A 19,014-nucleotide genomic window follows, 5' to 3' on the forward strand; every position below is an offset into this window, starting at 1 on the left:
TTACTGTCGAAATATAACGCCGCCGCATTATTTCCACGCAACAAATTTAAAAATAATGTTAGGAAAAAATTTGCTTTGAAAAATATTATTTTAATTGTCTAAAGAAGACCTTATATTGGAAGAGCAACGGAATGTGATCGGTCGGATAAATGCATAAGCATTCTTGCGCTTCCTGTTTGGACCATTAGCTTCGACAAGGGCCGCGCAATCGAGTCGAAGGATCAAAGTGTACGTAATGGTCGCGTGCTGACTTATACGGCGAGGACAACCGCTTGGATTCCCACGAAAAGCGCGATTACGGCGTGATCCCTTTTGCTACTCGGGAGAACAAAGGTGAAGATCAGAATTTATGGCTGGAATTAATTTACGAGACGGAATTTCCAGATGAATCTTAAATTGAGAAGAACGAAGTTTCCGATGATTCCGGCTCCTCTCAACTGAATAGAATATATCTCTTTCCTTGTTATTAATAACTTTTTCGTGGAATATCACTGCAATTTAACTATAATATTTTTCTAAACAAAGAAAGAGGAAAATTAATTAACCAACATTTACTAAAAAAAAAAAAAAGAAATATAAAGAAGAAGACAAGCTTATCAGCTGTAATATTTTCGTGTTTTAAGTCTTCGATATAACAGGATTATAAGCGAGATTGTAACGAAAAGATTTTAATTTTACTCGAAGAATACAGTAAAATACTCGTTTGCGATACGAGAATAACCAGCCGTTGCGTTACTACGGTAATTATATTTTTCACAATAAAAAGATAATCCACCGTGCTGGGAAAATCAGCGACTTCCGAGAGTGCAGATATCAATAAGGCATATCAGCATTGCCGCTCATTACGTTGCCCAGTTATGAAATCGCAGGTGTAACGTACCACAAAAGCCCATCGCATTTGCAGCTACCGATACTGCGTTCCCGTAATAACCGCGTCTCGCGTGACGCGTACCGCGATATCGCCGTGCAATTTGTGGAAACCACATTTTCTCCAATTCGGAACGTCATTATGGTTATTATCTCTGGTTATCTCGACCGAGCCGGTCCCCACGTCGATCGCGGGTTTATGCGGAGACGCGAGCCGTATCGGACTTCACCTCCACTTAAATCCGGTTAACTGGACTACCGTACGTGATTTCCCTGCGCGGCGCGCGCGTGCCTCGACGATCACACACGCAATTAATATCCGATCGTTTATTCAATTCGAGCTGAACGCGTAACGGAACGAATCCCGAGATCGCGTAACGCAATCGAAGGGTACTACTACGTCTTCTTTACTTGGCTCTATCTCTTCCTCTTTCAATCCCGAGTTCCTTCGAGCATTAATCGATCGAAGAAATTCCGTTCTAAGTTAAGTGCTACGTTACAAGCTCGAACGATTCGAATCGCGATGTCACATCGTTCATTAGGGGAAAAGGAAAAAGGGAGGGAAAGGGCAGACAGGAAGACGCACGGCGTAGAGAGGAAGAAACTCATGAGATCTTCGCTGCCGAGCAGATTAGAGCAGGTCGGGAACTCTTCCTTCTTTCTTTTTTATGCGTTCTCTCGCTCTTGAATGCCTGTACTACGCCCTAACGGAGAGGCACATAATCGAACGCGACGCCCTTCGCAGGGCGCATCTGGGCGGCGACGACACCTACGAAAAAAAAAAAAGGAGAACCGGTTTTGTAAGGGTTCAAAGAAGCGTTTAATCGCGGCCTTGTTAGAATCCTCACGTTACGTTCCATCGAACTTTAGACGGAGACTGAAAATTTCAAAGTCCCTAATTGTAAATAAGCAACAATTGCTTTTTCTCAAAAAGATTAGAAAACCTCGACATTAATCAAATTTATTAATTATGAATAATAATGAAATAGAAGAATTAGAAACATATTTATTCTTTATTACTCGCGCCTACGTTGGATCACTCGTATCGCTACCGTGCCATTTAATTTTAATTACCGATTATTTATTTTATTCACCTATCCGCAACTTGACTGTATCTATTTTGCGAAGCGGGACGCGGTATTCTCAGAGACAGATTTCTCGAAAACACAGCAAATACTATCGAACACGGACGAAGCCGGCCGCGCAAACAATCTGAAATACAGAGATGTTTCTTGTCGAGTGATTCGCGAAAACAGCCAAGTGAATTTTTGCGCTGCTCTTTCACTGAAATTGCCCGCAAATCATGCTGATCTCCTTGATACACGTCGCGGTTCGGATAAATTTATCAAGCGCTTGTACCTCCACCCTCTCGAACGGCGTTCCCAGACATTTTTCTCCCACGTCTCTATGGAAATCCTACGCGAGATCGCGTCACACCGACCCGCGACATATGTTGGAAGAGGCGATCTCGAGAGCGGCTCTCCATCTTATCGCGATCGTGACTCGAAATCCGTCGAGCGAGAGCGGCGATCTGCCGCGGAGAAACGCCAAAGATTTATCCTACATTCTCGCGTGCGAAACGATCGCCGTGCAGGTTTACCGGCCGGTCCTTCCTAAATAACGACTCGCATTCGTCACGCGCACCGCCGAACGCGACAATGTATAAATCAGAATCAGTCCTGGCTACATATTTGACTTCGGCGCTTCGCACAAAAGAACCGCGTGAGTCTCGTTCGCTGAATGAGGCACGAGATTTTTCTCGTAGCTGGAGAACGTGCCCTCGCGACACGGTGACATATTAGCGCGGCGTTTGGAATTATTTAGAATCCGAGACGCTCGTTTTATTCGATTCAAGGCGGATCTGGCGACGAGAAAAAAAATATAAAAAATTCTGTTTGTTCCCTATATGAAAAAGAAACGTAGAGAATTTCTTATTTTTAATCAATCGAATCGTGCGTTCTCATAAATATACTTTTTATATTTTATTTTATTTTATTTTATTTTTTGCTCTTAAAAATGAATACTTTTCCGGTGATCAATAATCACGCCGTTGTTCTACATACGTGTATGTGATCCGAGATTTTTCTTTCTCCATTTTTCTGAATCATATCGGGGATATAATACTCCGAAGCGTAGTCGAAATAACTCGGGATTTTACGAGCGAGTTTTGTGCTTGAGCGGAAGATCGCTGGTTGAGAAATCCAGCTTTGAGGCACGGTAGACGACGACCGGCCACGCGCGCGCGAACAAAGAACGTGGAACGTTTTACGGCTCACGCCGCCGACCGGATGGACCCTGCGGTCAACGACGATACTCGTCTCGGGTGATGTTCGACGCTGGCCCGCAAAGAGAGATTGGCGCCTTTTCGCGTTCCGGTACGTTATTCCACGTGTGCGAACATCTCGCGGAACAATGGCCCCGGTGGTTTAGTCAGAAGAGCTTTTCGTCTTAAGTTAGCACCATCTAGTACCGCACAATGGGTTCTCGGAATGGAACTTATTTATTGGCGAAAATAAGGCATCGTGGAAAGTCGCGAAAGTTTACTCGAGAGGCGTGGATCCCACAAAAGTATAATATATAAATGTTACTATTTTTCGCACGTGATGCAAAAAGTATTATCGAAACCTGAAGCACACTCCAGAACTTGAATTATTTCCGGGAAATATTATTATTAAGGTTAGTTTATTATAATAAAATTTAACGTGATAAAATATTATAAACGGTCTAATTCTAAAGTAACAACTTTTAATAATCTTACATTTTATAATTAACTTGATTAGTGACTGCTGCGAGTCCGTCAAAAATAATGTGACCTAATCTCGTTCCCGATCGTTAATTGCGCTAGATTTTCGAGGCTAATTATCTGCTCGACTCGTTAGTTGAAAATCGGAGCAAAAACGACGTGCCCTCGTTAGAGTTGAATAAAGTCTCTTTCATTTGGTGGAAGTCACAAATGTTTCTCAGTGGGTTATAACGAGCTACTTGATGCACCACACACGCCTGATAAGATTGATAGTCCGCTTTAAATTTAATTGTAAACACGTTTCGGCTCTGCGCTCTTCGACTACGTTGAGGAAGTTTAATCGTGGCCGTTAACTCGAACGCGAGCCCGCTGTTTTACAGAACTCCTCGATTGTTATTCCGCGCGAGGGTCGAAGGAATTGATCACATACGAGCTACGTCGTTTGATAAAGTTACGGGTTCGAGGGAACGTCGCGGAAATCGATAGATCGCAGTGGGTGGATCGGCAGAAATGTCTGCGCAATTGCGCGCCGTGAAAGAGGAGGCTGTGTGCTCCGCATGAGAATACCAACGCGAGGCCACCCGTGGAACTTGTTTTACATAATCGGTCAGAGGGGTAACGACGGCTTCCTTTTTTAATAAACCGGACGCATATCTTCCTGCGCTTCTTCACGAAGACGTCGCTTCACGGTTTAGCGATCCGGGGATCGCCGAAAGAATTTATTTACAGCCGCCACGTTTTAATTTATACGTTTACGTAAAAAAAGGTTATCGATTATTCGCGTTATTAATAATTTGCTTTTGATTCTTTTATTTTTTTAATAAAATTAATTAAAAATAAAAAACTTGTTAAACGGCGTGGGAGGTGAAAAATTTTAATTAGAGCGGAGCAATTTTAAATGGCGATTTTTCTTTTTTTTTTTTTTACTCGCGAAGGCACAACGCAATTTTTCGAGAAGACATGTGAAAGCTGTAGAGCGCTGATCTTCGTCCCAACTTGTCCCCCGAATCCCTCGGGAATCGGATAGCGGTTAATCTCTACTCTCGGTTACCGATGTATCTACGATTTTCTAAGATCGCGAGTTACGTGACCGAAATTGCGATTCCGTTTTTCGCCGGGGGAAACGCATGAGCAGTTTAGATGCTTCATGAAACAAGTCAACATCCTATCCTCTTGAGAAATTTTCTCTTTTGTATCGAAACGTAAAAATGCCTTGCTCCTGCTGCTGAGTGAACGTATCGCGTTAAGTACTTCCGTCATTCAAACGGTCGAAAGCGCTTTTTAAAAAATTATTCAATAAATTTACTTCTATAAAAATACTAATATAATTGTTTTTTTTTGTATTACGTTCACTAATTTACCTAGTAAAATTTCTCTTAGATTCTCGTTATTTCTCTCTCCTTATTTTTCCTCGCGTACTCATGTTCGAATATTCCTTCCTGTTGTCCAACGAAGGGGCGGTAACAGTCCGCTCGTTGCAGCAGGAGACAATGGCCCTAACTGGACGTTGATGGACTTTCCCTTCTGCCGGACACGTGTTAACGACGACGCGAAGGTCCAGGCATAATGATTTATGCTACAATTGTCCCCGCATCTAAATACAATCCGCAATTGTGCTGGGAAATCTTCGTTTCATTCCTGTTTTAATTTACGGCATAAGTTGTCGGCGAAACAAACTTTTACCTTTTCCGCAAGACGCATCAAAATGATTTTGTTCGAAATTTAAATTGATTTAATTTAATAAATCTCGCGTTGTAAAAGCCGGAATATATTTACCGTATAAATTTCTAATTATAGACAACTCATTGGAAAATTCTATGTTTATATCGGCGGAAATATAAATCACGCTCTCAGTTTCTGCCAGTAATAGCAATCGACGCCTGAACACGGGCATAATAGCGTAGAGATATACCGGCAGTTAATTTTAGCCGGTCCGGTGCAACGACCGCATTACATAAGTGGCGGAAACGTGCCAAAATCATGCAGCACGTTTCTCAAAATCGGTCACCGATGCGTCATCTTTTAAACAATACAACTCGAGTTTATTTTAGACCGGTCCTTCGAGAAGGAAACGCAACCGGCGGTTTTTCCTGACGCACCCTGCGCGTTTCGAACGTGAGTTTAGAGAAAATGTAAAAAATTCCTTAATCAACAGGACTTTATGGACTGGCTCGTTTGGAATTCACGGTGGACGATTCAACGCAATCGTTTCACGCACGCACACCGCGGCGGCGTCGTCGCTTTGAAGAACGCCGCTGCGTACGACGACTCGTTGCGCTCGTACGCGGCTCTTACCCACGCGGAAGTCGAATTTTCTGATTGCTGATAAAGGCCAATTTACGAGCTTGCCGAGACGATCGGTCTCCTCAGACCGAGTCGACACTCGAGTGCGATAGTTGAATTTTTTTTTCTTTCTTTTCGAGTTACCGTTTTGTGATTAATTAGCGAGAACACGAATTTGACGTTGTGAATTTTAATTGAAACACGTGTACGCAACAATTTAACATCTGCTGAATTTAATCACTTGTGGATATCAAATTGGTTAAAGACACTCTCTGCGTAAATTAAAAGGATATTTACCGGAATATTAATATTTCTACGTTGATACGCGAATACATTTGTCAAAATGAACCGGAGAGAGATAGAAAGAAATTTTATCTCTTGAAATCTTTTTTCCTCTTTAGACCAGCCTGTTATTTAAGAATCCACCGTTGCAATATCTCGGTCTCGATAATCGCGCGTCGAACACAAGCCGCGAGCGATTGTAATACGTTTAATTAAAGTCATTCCGACATTATTACATTACGCCCGATTGATGCGAGAGCGATATCGGTGCCGGTAAATTGATGCGTTTATTGGAAATGGCATCTCTCGCGCGCGGCAGGAACATTTGTTATTACGTCCCCGTGATAGCTTTAACTCGGCGTGGTTTTCTCACTCGCCGGGAAAATGACTCGATCTTTGTAATTTCCACGCCGGCGCTGACAAATTATCCGGAGTCAAGAGGAGCGTGTTAAAGATCGGCGGTGCCTCGCGTATAATTTTACCCTGCGCATCCTCGCTCGACCTTTCAAAGGATTATTACTATAACTGTACGACAAAAGTAACGGCAATATTAACGGGCGAAATATCGGGATTGTAAATCTCCGGCGAATACGCCGCCGCGTTACAAATAACACCAAAGCCAGGTGTTTTAAACAATTTATTATCCGAAGAAAGCGTCGGGTGTTAATTATTCTCGCAGTGCGGCCATTTTATTCCGCTCGCGGTATTATTTTTTATCTATTTAATTTTAACTTAATTGTTAACTCTTTATTGACCATTTGAGTTTATCGCGCGGCATTGCCACGCGCGATTTGCGCCTGTTGAAAAACATCGTTTCGGAATTGACGATAATTAATTCTCGTGCGACGCACGCTGCGTTCTTTAAGCCCGCGTCGGCAACGGATCGTCGGCGCACTTGACGAGTTAAAACGTAATCGACACGCTCGATAACGAGTGCCTCGCACTAGAGAGAGATCGTGTTAAAGGTGGATGTTTGTTGACACGGGCGCGCCCAGGCCCTAAAAAGGGACGCGTGAGAATATCGGTCGATCCGCTATTTGAACAGCCCTGCCCCGGCGGAGGAACGTTAAAATGATTAAGGGTTGTTTTTCAAGCGGGCATTATGTATCACGGTTACGAATTGTAACTGACAACTTCCCTTCCGGTCATAAAAACAACACGTGATGCGTTCGTCATGGGTGGCACTGAAAATTGCCGTGGCGCGTATTTCTCTTTTTTTTTTTTTTTTTTTGCTATTGAGAAAAATAGAGGATCATTTAAATATTTGAAATATTTTTATACAAAAATGTAGTTGTTATAACGAGCTAATTACTTTTCGACAGTTATGACAGCGCTTCTAAGAATAGCAGGAACATTTATGTCTAACGCAAACGTGTTAAACTAAAGTGGGCTTGGCAGCCGAGGGACTCGGATACGATTTGCGACTACGCTAACAATAGATCGATTTAGTTCGATAGGTTGAACACCTCTCACCTTGTGTAACAAGCTCGCCGACAAAGTATCAACAAATTCCCCGCAATGAGATTGCGGTAAATGCGAGTAACAGCCGCGTGCATCGCCAGCGGCAATCGACACCCCGTTCTGTAATAAGATATCTCCGGACAATTTGTTTGTCATAATTTCAGTCATGAGCATGTGCGACTTGAATCGATCTTACACTCGGCGTAAATTATGGGTTGGATTAATATTATTACGACGATATTGCGCAATACCTCGAGACCGCGAGATCCGCGCGTCGAGATACGGCGCGAATTTGACGCGGAGACTTGTCAGGGAAACAATATTATTTATATCGCGTCGTGTCGAAAATCACGTTTCAGCCCGGGGCGGAATAGGAAACCATTATATTTCCCATGGCTTTGTGCTCCGCGTATCGCGGCATTTTCATCTCCCCGCGGGATAACGATACGGCGCGTAATCGCCGGCCGCGTCGGCCGGGACCTCCAGTCTTTCGGCTTTACAAGTCAATTCGAACTAGCTCGTGGTGGATTAAATCCGCCCCCTGCGCCGCGTATCCTTCTGGTAGCCGGCATTTCACACGGCATGGGCCGTGAGGCCCACCACCGTCGCCGTTACGGTGGCGGGCCGCAAGCTGCACTTAGCCGTGCTCGAGATAAGAGACCCGCCCGCCGGGTGGTTTCGCGGTGAAATCGGCAGGAAGGGCCCGCTACGAGCCACGGTAACTGCGAGTGATTATTTCGTAACCCGCACCGTTCATCGCAAAAAAGAAAAAAAAGAGAAAAAGGATTCCCAAGGTTTTTGCTGTAATAACGCGTCCAGCTTCCGAGCTTCGTGTCTTCAAGAAAGATTAAGAAATATTTTTATTCGTACAATTCGGAATAATATAACGGAGTAATGATCTGTCTTGAAATAACAATTAAATTAATATATCTTAGGTGAGAGGGTATAGAAATTTTGCACGAAGCTGGATAGTTCGGGTATTACTATTATCGTAGCACGCATGTTATATCGCAATTTGTGAATTCTCACGAGCTACACCGTCGTTTCCATCGGTTAGCCTGTGCCTAGCTAATGCGGCGATCGTAAAATCTTGACATAAGATGGATATCGTACTCCCCATAATGCATGGGTCGGTTGCATCACTGAATTCTACATCGCGCACGAACTGTCTTTTGCATAGGTTATCTCGAGAGACCCAAGAAACCCGGTGTAAAGCGTGGAATATTTTTCGGCAGCAATTACGAAAAGCAAAATAACTCTCTCGAAAGAAAAAGGGGAAAGAAAAAAAAAAAGAAGCTCAACGATCGATCAACTTTATAACAACGTCCCGTAATAATTTTGCAAGTCCAGTGCTCGTTTTTATTTCCTCGTGCGGCATTGTCCCAAATTTTACCGCGATAGCTTTATTAATTTAACCGATAAATTTAACTCTTTATATTCGCAGATATTTATTAATGAAAATCCGGACGGAAAAAGTTTATTCCCTCGGCATCGGCGGTATTTTATTATTTCCTTACTCGATCGCGGAACCTTAAATAAATTTTGTCGCCGCCGGGACCGCTTCGGAGTTTCCCATCCCTCGCGAGTAAACAGTTCGTCGTAACGTAAACATGTCCGGCCGCGCCAGTGAATGAACCGGTCGGCAGGATTTCTGTTTTAAAATTCATCCTGGCCGCGCGCCAGACGATTCATGCATATTCACGTGACGCTGCGCGGCGGACCCGGCGAGAATGGACGGCAAGAAGGAAGGGTCGAGAGGGAAAAAAAAAAGGTTGGTAAAAGGAACGCATCGATAATCGGGATCGGACGTGGCGGAGCGCCGCGTATAAAACTCGGGGACCCCGGCACCCACGATTTCAATTTTAAATACAGTCCCGCGAACGCGCGGGGGTGGACGGTGAGGGTGGGATGAAAGCTCGAGCCATTGTGCTGATACGTATGCGCATTTCTATAGGCGCAGTCTCCTTCGGTGCCCGCCGAGCAAGATCTTTGCCGATGCGGCGAGTCTAGTCATCGTGAAAATGCAACGAGATGCACACGCGATAGCGAGGATTCTCTCTTGTAGATCGAAACGATAAGTGTCCGGGGTGGGGAGAATCGCGTGGGGAAAATTGGTCTGCGTTTCGATTCATGCAATTTGCGTTACATGATTCGTGTATTTCGAAGGTTTACTTCAAACTTCAGCGCGAGTCAGGCACTTGAAAAGCACATTCGCGGCGTGTAGATCGTATCAATTTGTATTCATGCATCATATAAATTCATAGCCGCGAAATGCGTGCCTTATGACGGACGAGTATCGGCACGCAATTAATTTACCGTTTGTTATGCGCGGCTGAACCGAATGGAGAATCGCGACGTGCGGATCGGCAGCGGCAATTCGCGAACACAAATTCCCGACAACGTATCAATTATTGCTGTCTCTTTTTTTTTTCTTCTTCTTTTTTTATCGTTTAATCATACGCCGTGCAAGGCGGGGGCAATGACGATCCGGCGCGCAGATGAACTTCGATTAAACGAATTAAAAGCCTGCTTGTACCGAACACGGTAATTGGCCGTGGACGATTACGAGATAAGTCGCGCCAATTTCGGTGGCAGCGTAGCAAAATCGTTTAAATCGCCAGCTCGCCGTCGTCGAATCGACCCACACGGCTGCGTTATCCTCCTCGAACCCTTTTTTCCGCCAATCCGTGCTCGTTAAATTGCAAATTAATGCGGAGACGGCCGCCGAAAAATTGCAGAGCGCCGATTTTCGGCCGTGCTCGCCGACGTACATCGCGGCGGGCTGTCGCCGCGCAGTTGTCTACCCCGCGGTAATTGGATAATAGCCCCGTAATCGCAATCGCGCGTAAATCGACAACGCGAAAATTATTCGAGAACCCCGATAGTCCATAATACGAATATTGTCGCGCGGCTAAGAACCATTTAATAACATTATCGCGAATATTAACCCCGTCCATGTATTAAAGCTGAAAAGTAAACGCCAGAAACCAGCATGCATTTTATTAATTATCATTAAAAAAAAGGAAAAAGGATATTACAGCCTTACTGCGTCTGGAAAATCGGCGAAATTTTATGCAAGGACATGACTAGTGCATAATAAATAACGGTATCGATGGTCATGTATATATATGCATTCGTTCAATATGCTCGAACAGAAAGATAATTAATACTGAATTAATCAGCCGAATAATGATACCGGAGAATGTCGCAATAACTTTTAATTGTAACAATTTTTGCTTATAATGGCCAGCCGATTACTTTTTATCGCGTCGGCTGCGTGACCGGCCCGCCAATTAGGCTTGATAGGGTAATGCACTCAAAGCTGCGAGTTATTGAATTACAAACGTTTCATCGTACACGGCTCGGTTCCAGAACGAAGAGCTGGCTGTTCGTAGTTTTCTCCGCGTCCTGCCGTCGCCGTCTTATTCTTTTAGCTATGAACGGCATGAACAGGTTCGGGTCGTGCTCGATATTATTCCCACCTTGGATTAGCCGCACTATAATACTCGCGGTGTACCCGACCACGAGAGTAATCGTCAGTCCTATGGGATTATACCAAAAGTAGGAGATGCGGTACAAATAGAAGTACGACGAGTGATCCGGCTGCACGGTGCTGCAAAAAAGAGACACACGACAGTTTGATAATTTTACAAAAAATAAAGAAATAATTCTTTTTTTTTTTTTTTTCTTAATATTTTACTTTAATGTTTCGAAAGGCTGCACAAAAAAAATTAATTTTTTTATCTAATATCTTGTGACTTTCTCCACTTTCTCCTTAACGTTTTGCAACACAAAATGTCTAATTAGCAAAACATCTTTCCGTTAAATGATAAAAGTATTATTCGCGTTGCGCGCGTTACGAGAAACGTGCTTCTTATTGCGCTCGGGATTATTTCAATTGGATCGGATCGTTTATCTTTACGCTCTTTCGCAAGGCGGCCTTTCAGTTTCTTGCGACGTTGAAGTGGACCGGTCAATTTAAACGAATTCCCGCCGACAAAGAGAAAGCTATAATATATCTAATCTCGCTAATAACTGCGCGCCGAGGATTCCGCGGGATAGCCGTAATTTCAGTTTATTAACGGCGCAATTAATGTTATTTACCACCGTGGGAATGCCGAATAGCGAGCTTATCCACGAGAAAGTGACAAGCGCGAGGGGGAGGAGAAGAAGGGGGGGATCGTAGAAGCAGCGCTTAACTCGCGGCTAATTACAAAATATGCGCGCGGCAGCGTTGACGCGCCCGCGAATTTCGAGGAGCCGCGATAAGACGATTTACGGCGCGCCGATAACTCATATTCTAATCGTCGCGCGATACGCGCCCATGCGTCGCCGGCCCGTGTCTCTCTCCCTATCTGTTTCCCCAAGATAAATTTATGCTTGTTTGATTCGGTCTACGACGAGCGAGATAAATAGGCCGACAATTGTAAATACAGATTGCATTTATACCCGATAATGCTGCAGCGCTAATATTTGAGCGTTGCGCAAACGCCCGAGGTGAAACTGGATGATTTATTGAAAATGCTCGGGGCATGGAACTCTTTTTCCAGCTTATTTGAAAGATATACGATATATCAAATGAATTTAATTATTAAAAAAATGTTTAAATACAATTTGGAGTAACGGCACGGCTTCGAGTTTCTCGGAAAGCTTGGAATGTCAATGACATATGTTAATTTTCGTTACTTCCGGAGATATTACCTGTTCAAATTGATGTGCTCGGCGAGCATCAACGTGGAATTCCCGCAGCCGTCAATCGACACCGGTAGTTCCGTGACCGGCGGCTTGGGTTGCCCGAAAGTGGCCCATAGGCAGACGCATAACGCTGATATCATACCGATAATGGTCCCGGGCTCGTTAGCAGTTTCGCAGACCATTCCGAGGGTGAAGATACCTAATATCGGGCCACCGATGGCTCCGTGGAAGCTAAGAGCCACGGTGACGAGCGTGCCCATTGTCTTCGCCATTAGCGCCAGGAACACGCTAATAATCCCGTTTAAAATCGTAAGAGCCTTCGCTATAAAGGTGGCCTTTTGGTCGGACAAATCCACGCCGAATTTACGATGTAGCGGCTTAACGTAATCTTCGAGGGCCACCGCGGCTAGCGAGTTCATCATGGCAGAAATCGTGCTGAGGCTGGCGCTGAAGATACCGGAAACGATTAAGCCGACCAGTCCGGCTGGCAATTTTTGCACGGTAAAGTGGGGCAGTATTTTGTCGTAGGTCGAAAGTTGTCCGGAGGCAACGGGATCGCAATCTCTGTAGAACGCGTAAATCGCTACTCCGACGAAGCAGGTTAAAAAGCCCACCAGCAAGACGAATGGACCGCATAGGAATAGCGCGTTCGCGGCCACGTTTACGTTTCTGCGGAAATAGTAATGAATTATAATAATAACGGCACACCGAAGGGTAGATACGGCGTTTTCTGCGGCGACAGAGCTAGCGTACGTAACCCTAGGCGGCAGAGGCAAGGGGATGAGAGAACGGGAGGGAAAATCAGTCATCGGCAATCCGGCCGGCGCGGTACATACATGCGGCACACGTGAAACTCGACGCACACGACGCTAAAATCACGTTCGCTAAGCTGCCGCCGCCGTATCTTCCTTTTAGCGTGCAATAAAAAATTTATATTAGGTTAAAATAAAATTAAAATAAATCTTTTTATTGTTTAATTCCTTTTGGCTTTAAACATAAAAAGAGGAGGGAGGAATTAATAACATTATGCAAACGTTTACCTCGAAAAATGAAATATACATTAACGTACTTAACAGTCATTAAACGTTGAACCTGCACTTGGTTCACTCCGAGATAGGCCAGAAATATCGCCCCTCCTCCAATCATAAGACTCCACCACGTGTATTGCACGGTTGGATCTAAAGATACTCTAAATTAAAAAGCATTGCATTAATATTTCTATCGACCCCATTAATTTTTTATTAATTTACTTTATTATCCATTGCAATTTATTTACTCAGAGAAATTTAAGCGACCTCCCTCTAGCGCGATATTCCAAATAGCACTGAGTCCTCCGTCGACGTCTTGTATAATGATGAAGACAATGATAAAGAGAGCAACTATCATGAGCAAGCCTTGGAAAATGTCGGTGATCAAGACTGCTTTTATCCCGCCTAATGTAGAGTAAAAGGTGCAGATTACAGCGAGCACTAAAATGCTCATAGTGCTGGACAAGCCTGTAGTAGCTTCAAGCGCCAGCGAAGGTGCGTACAGCATCACTCCGGTCAGTAACATCGTCTCGGAGAAATTAGCCGCGCTTACGAGCAGTCTCATGTACAATCCGAACCGCATCTCTAAATACTGGAGAGAGAAAAAATCATCCAAAAAAATTACTTGACGAAATGTTCATTTATCAATTTAGCCGACGTCTTTAAAAATAATTTTTATTTTTAAATTAATTGTTACAAAAAAAGAAAAAAAAAAAAAATTTAATTTAACGTCCTCGATCAAATCTTCGCATAAGATTGCACGATATGATTGGTCTTTCTGAGGAGCATTGAAATATTGCCCAGACTAGTAAACGATATACAATCATTCGACAATTACCTCATAGATGCTCACGACCTTCACTGCGAAGAAGACTGGCAGGTAACCAAAGGCTATGAGCGGCACGAGAAAGATGCCAGTAGTATATACTATTACAACGATCATGCCGCGGATGTAAGATTCACCGCTCATTCCCAGCATGGTAATACCAGATACATGGGAGGCCATCATCGCGATCGAGAGAGGCAGGATGCCTAATGAGTTGTCCGCGGAGAAGTACTCCTATCGATGATAATTGTACGATCAGTTAAACAGCAGTCTTTTGCAGGGAAATTATTGCCCGCGGAACGCAACATTTCTAAAACGATCCGTCCGCGATAAATAAAATTATACAACGCAGGTTGTATCTGCTCGAATTATATTTATATTATCGACGAAACGCTTCGCGTATTGCCGGACGGGAATATATCAGCGGTTAATTAACGCGTCGACGTTTGAAAAATTGGGCAACGATTTATTGTTGCAATTTACGGGAATGATAATATATTTACCGCGAGATCAGATTGATCACGTAACGTACAGAGATACGGCTCACGTGTGGATTATCGCGGTAGATTAGCTTAACGACGAATTGATATATCGCGTAGAAATGGATTTTTTTTTATATACCAACCGCTGCAGTACGCTGCCGACCGCCGCTGAATCGATAGTAGAGTCCGATAATGACAGAGACCGACATAATTACGCCGATCACAATGTAATCTGGCCATTGCAGCCTGTGAATTTCTTCTGCGTTAACCGTCTACAAAAGATGAAGGGTTCAAGGTTTTTCTGTATTATATAATTTCGTGAATAACTAATAAAAAATTTTATCAAAGTTTAACAGATCATTAAAAAAAAAAAATTGTAAAACTTACAACTAAAATTCTAATAAATTTATTTCACGAGATACGATTACTTAATGTTATAATAATTTGTACTTACATCCATTTTGCGAAAACTTATACCATTCAGTTAACGAAACACTTAACTTCAATTTACTTTAAGTTTCGAAACTTTTCACTAAAATAAAACGTTCCTGTACGACTTTTCACTGCACTTTGGAAACACATAGAGCAGGAAGATCTAAAAGTTTATGAGTGTTCGACAAGGCCTCAGTAACGAATGTGTCCATTTCCATCGCATGCTGCAAAACGCAACATTATTACGTAAAGAATTGCTCGGCATATTTAACGTTAAAGCACGCAAGCCACGGATTTTTCATCGGTAAATTAGGGTTCGTCATATGTAGTAAAAACAGCAATGTGTCATTTAATACTACAATTAGCAGTCGGATAAATAAAGATGTCATTTATATAAATGCCGTTAGCATTGAAAAAATAGTTTTACGAGAAAAATTAAATGTGTTTATTTCAAAGAAATATGCGGAAGTAATATATAAAAAAATTTTTTGCGCCTAAAAAAAAGTTTTTAGGTTTGTTGTAACCCGCTGTAAAATAAGATACGGGTTGAATTACGTTGAATCATGTAAAGAGATTAGATTACAATCGTGGGATAAGGCTTACCCTTAATTCAACGTGCCGCAGACGATATCATTCAAGATGATTATCTTTACACACCAATCGGCGCGATAGATCAATTCACTTAACAGCAATGTAAACGAAAAAGAGATAGGCAGACATTCCGGATCGATAGGTTGGACTCCGGTGTTAATTAAATAACAAACGTAATTAAATTTATCTAAGAGGGGCACGTCTTCGCTAAATATTATCCGCGCGGCATTTGCGTTTCTAGCGCGCGCCATTAAATTTTTGTTTGAACAGGCTGCGAACGAGTTTCTCGTGTGCATATTCTAATTACGAAAGGCAATAAATGTAGTTTATTTTAGAGACGGGAGATTAAAGATATTAGATAACGTAATAATGTGAACGCAAAAGAGTTGTCTCGCGAAAGACGTGCGAAAATAGGTGTAATCTCTATTACATCACAGACACATCATCGTAATAATCACCTGTCGTAATGTCTTTGACTTTTATTCTCTTATATTGCGACATTATTATTTCAGGTGCGGGCAATAAAAAGAAAAAAAATATATACAAAATTATAAAATAATCAGAAGGATGGAGACGTAATAAAAAAAAATTTTTTTTAGCTTCTGAAATACATATATGGTCAAACGATTGTGCGCTGGACGTGTATTATCTTTCAATTAATTTTTATAACTAAGAAAAGAGAGGGTGAGGGACAAAATTTATGCGACGTAGCGGTTAATGACGATCCCGTATATGCGTTGACTAATTTCGGACATTGTTATCGGTCCGTCGAACGCGTTGTTTTACGCGAATAGCACTGCCGATGAAAGAGAGGAAAGGGATCGCGGACAAAAGAAGAATGGGGGAAAGAGAAAGAGAGGACAGGATGGGGGAGAAAAAGAGGAACTCGTAAGTGGTGAATTCCCGTCATTAAGTCGTTAGCCGGACGACAGCGGACTAACTGTCGGCTAACTGGCTGCTGAACTTGATCGACCAATCGTTGACCCGCGCGGTCAATCGAAATTTGCCGTGTGTTAACCACTCTTGTCCCACGTAATTCATCGATATTATCCGGATGCGTAGACTGCTTTCGATAATTTGACGAGAGAAAGTATATCGTCGTGAAGCAGCTGAACAGATCAATTTAGGTGGGACGAAGGTTAATATAAATTTCGTTCGCGAGCCAATTATTTGGAAAGCCAGGTGTTTCATATTACGTTTCATTGTTTTTTTTTTATTTTTATTTATTTTTTTATTTTTTATTATAATTAAGAACTTTTTAAAAAGATCTTGTTTTTAATGAAATGCTAATTGATTTCGCTAGTTACATGCAAGTGCGGTTTCTCAAAAGCCATTCGCGATACATCAAGCTTTTTCATAGCTGTCACGTATGTCCATGCATTAACGTCACCCTTTCGATACAAGTGTTAATTAACTTGATGCATGTCTAAATCTCATTGGCATCTTGAAGTTTATAAAACGCGCATTATTTCAGAGTCTCTCTTTCGCACGGAGAGAAGCATTTTTAATAAATGTAATATGCATTAATTAATCTTCACAGCTATCAGGGTTTTAATTTTAATATTTGACAAGCTAGAGTAGATATCATTTTTTTACTTATGCGAAATTATGACGCCAAGAGTGTATTTTTTTTTTTAATTAATTTAAATTATATTTAGGACTGTCTTTGCTTTATAAAAAAAATTGTAACGAATGCTGTGCAGTGATAATGTGCACGTGTGAAAACGCATTATTCTATTAAGGTGTCGGAAATTACCGTTATTCGATTCGCTTGAGAATATAACCCGATCTGATAATACTTGCATGCGAGTAGGCCGATTCCCATAATTAATTCCAATAATTAATTAACAACGAGATGGCTGATCCCCTGTCTCGTGATTATGGTATTCGACTCAATTCGTGCGTAATGCCACGCTTCGTCTGTCGTGTCGATTTCGTGCTTTTAATTAATCCAACGTGTTTAATGCGAGGGGAACGCAATCGCGAAGATCAACTACAAGAATTAATTTTTCCGAACATCTTTAGGAAGATTAAACATATATTCAACAAACAATAATATAAAAAATGTAGCTTTTAGTAAAACAGAATAATGTTGCGCAAAAAGAATTTTTTTTCTTTTTTAATTAATGCTTATTAAAAATATCTTTTTATCAAAATTTACTGGCAATATTATAAATATCTGCCAGTTGTTGTAAAAATTTTATAATTAGATTTGCTGTTATAAAATCTAAATCGTGAGTCAGACTCATACGATCTTACTTGTAACATCTTCATCTCGTCGACAAAGCATTTCTGCTCACGTACAACTTTATTTTAATTATTTCGTCTTGTAAGGTGTTAAATTACCGCCACCTGGTCGTAAATTTTTATCCTGTTTATCTGAATCATGAATGTAAAAACGTTTATCGTCACGTTTTGATCTATAATTTTTGCATCGGTATACGTATCATTTTTTTTTTATCATGTTTGCACATCCATTCCGTCTAATTACGCGTTGAATATATTAAAGAGATGCACCAAATAACTGCATTAAAATATACATTCGCTTGAATACGAGACGCTGCGATTTTTCTCACATTAATGTAAAGACTCTGGGAAAACTTCGTGCATTAAGTCATCCTAAAAGTTTATTAACGGTCGCCGTTAATCTTCATCAAGTTTCACAATTAAGTGTCAATTGGCCCCCCGATAACATCGCATAGCTTGTCGTAAGTCAAAGATGCGGGCATCGCCATGAATTTCAAGGCAAAAACTTTATAGGTCTCCCCAGCGCAATAGTGCATTATCAAAGCTATCAATTAAGTTAATTAACAAAACTATATTCTCTTCAACGGTGGTGGTGAAGGAAATATCCCACCCTTTTTTTTTTTTTTTTTTTCTTCCTTTTTCTATTACGCGTGTATCGTCGGGCGACAACCTCGCCGTGCAAAGTAGAATATGACAAGAACGAGTATTAAAATTCTTGCATGACTGACTTAACTAACGAAGTGTAGCGAGCGCTGATTTTTGAGCGTACGCGCGAATCTGTCGCGGGATATAATGGATCGTCCGAATCGATAAACTGCCAACGCTAAACAAATTTGGACGTAATGGAATTCGACGTGCTGCAATCGCGAAGCGTCCAGCTGCGAATGCTGGATTGTAATTAGCGAAATTCAACGGGAATTCAAAACGAGGGGGAAAGACACGAATTATTAATATCGAATATTTCTGCACGAGCTCTTACGTGTTCGCGTCTCACGCGCAACGTTTACTCGCTCGATTAATTTATTGATACAACACGGCGGTGTCGTGCGTTATTAATTCTGAATTATCGGCTGGAAA

General features: G+C 42.1%; 2 protein-coding genes across 7 annotated transcripts in view; one reads left to right on the forward strand and one right to left on the reverse strand.

The window, feature by feature from the left end:
* By (focal adhesion protein tensin) overlaps positions 1 to 19,014 on the forward strand; it is a 148,768-nt gene that overhangs the window by 15,120 nt on the left and 114,634 nt on the right. The window lies entirely within an intron of this gene.
* On the reverse strand, positions 707 to 15,127 carry LOC139104798 (putative sodium-dependent multivitamin transporter). Its single transcript, XM_070660509.1, has 7 exons — positions 15,122 to 15,127; positions 14,811 to 14,939; positions 14,198 to 14,419; positions 13,608 to 13,951; positions 13,401 to 13,520; positions 12,338 to 13,000; positions 707 to 11,249 (listed from the first exon to the last, which is right to left on the reverse strand). The coding sequence occupies exons 1-7, from the start codon at positions 15,125 to 15,127 to the stop codon at positions 10,985 to 10,987; spliced, it is 1,749 nt and encodes a 582-aa protein (XP_070516610.1). The 3' UTR covers positions 707 to 10,984.

The sequence above is a fragment of the Cardiocondyla obscurior genome, linkage group LG08, assembly GCF_019399895.1.
Source record: "Cardiocondyla obscurior isolate alpha-2009 linkage group LG08, Cobs3.1, whole genome shotgun sequence".
Taxonomy (NCBI): Eukaryota; Metazoa; Arthropoda; class Insecta; order Hymenoptera; family Formicidae; genus Cardiocondyla; species Cardiocondyla obscurior.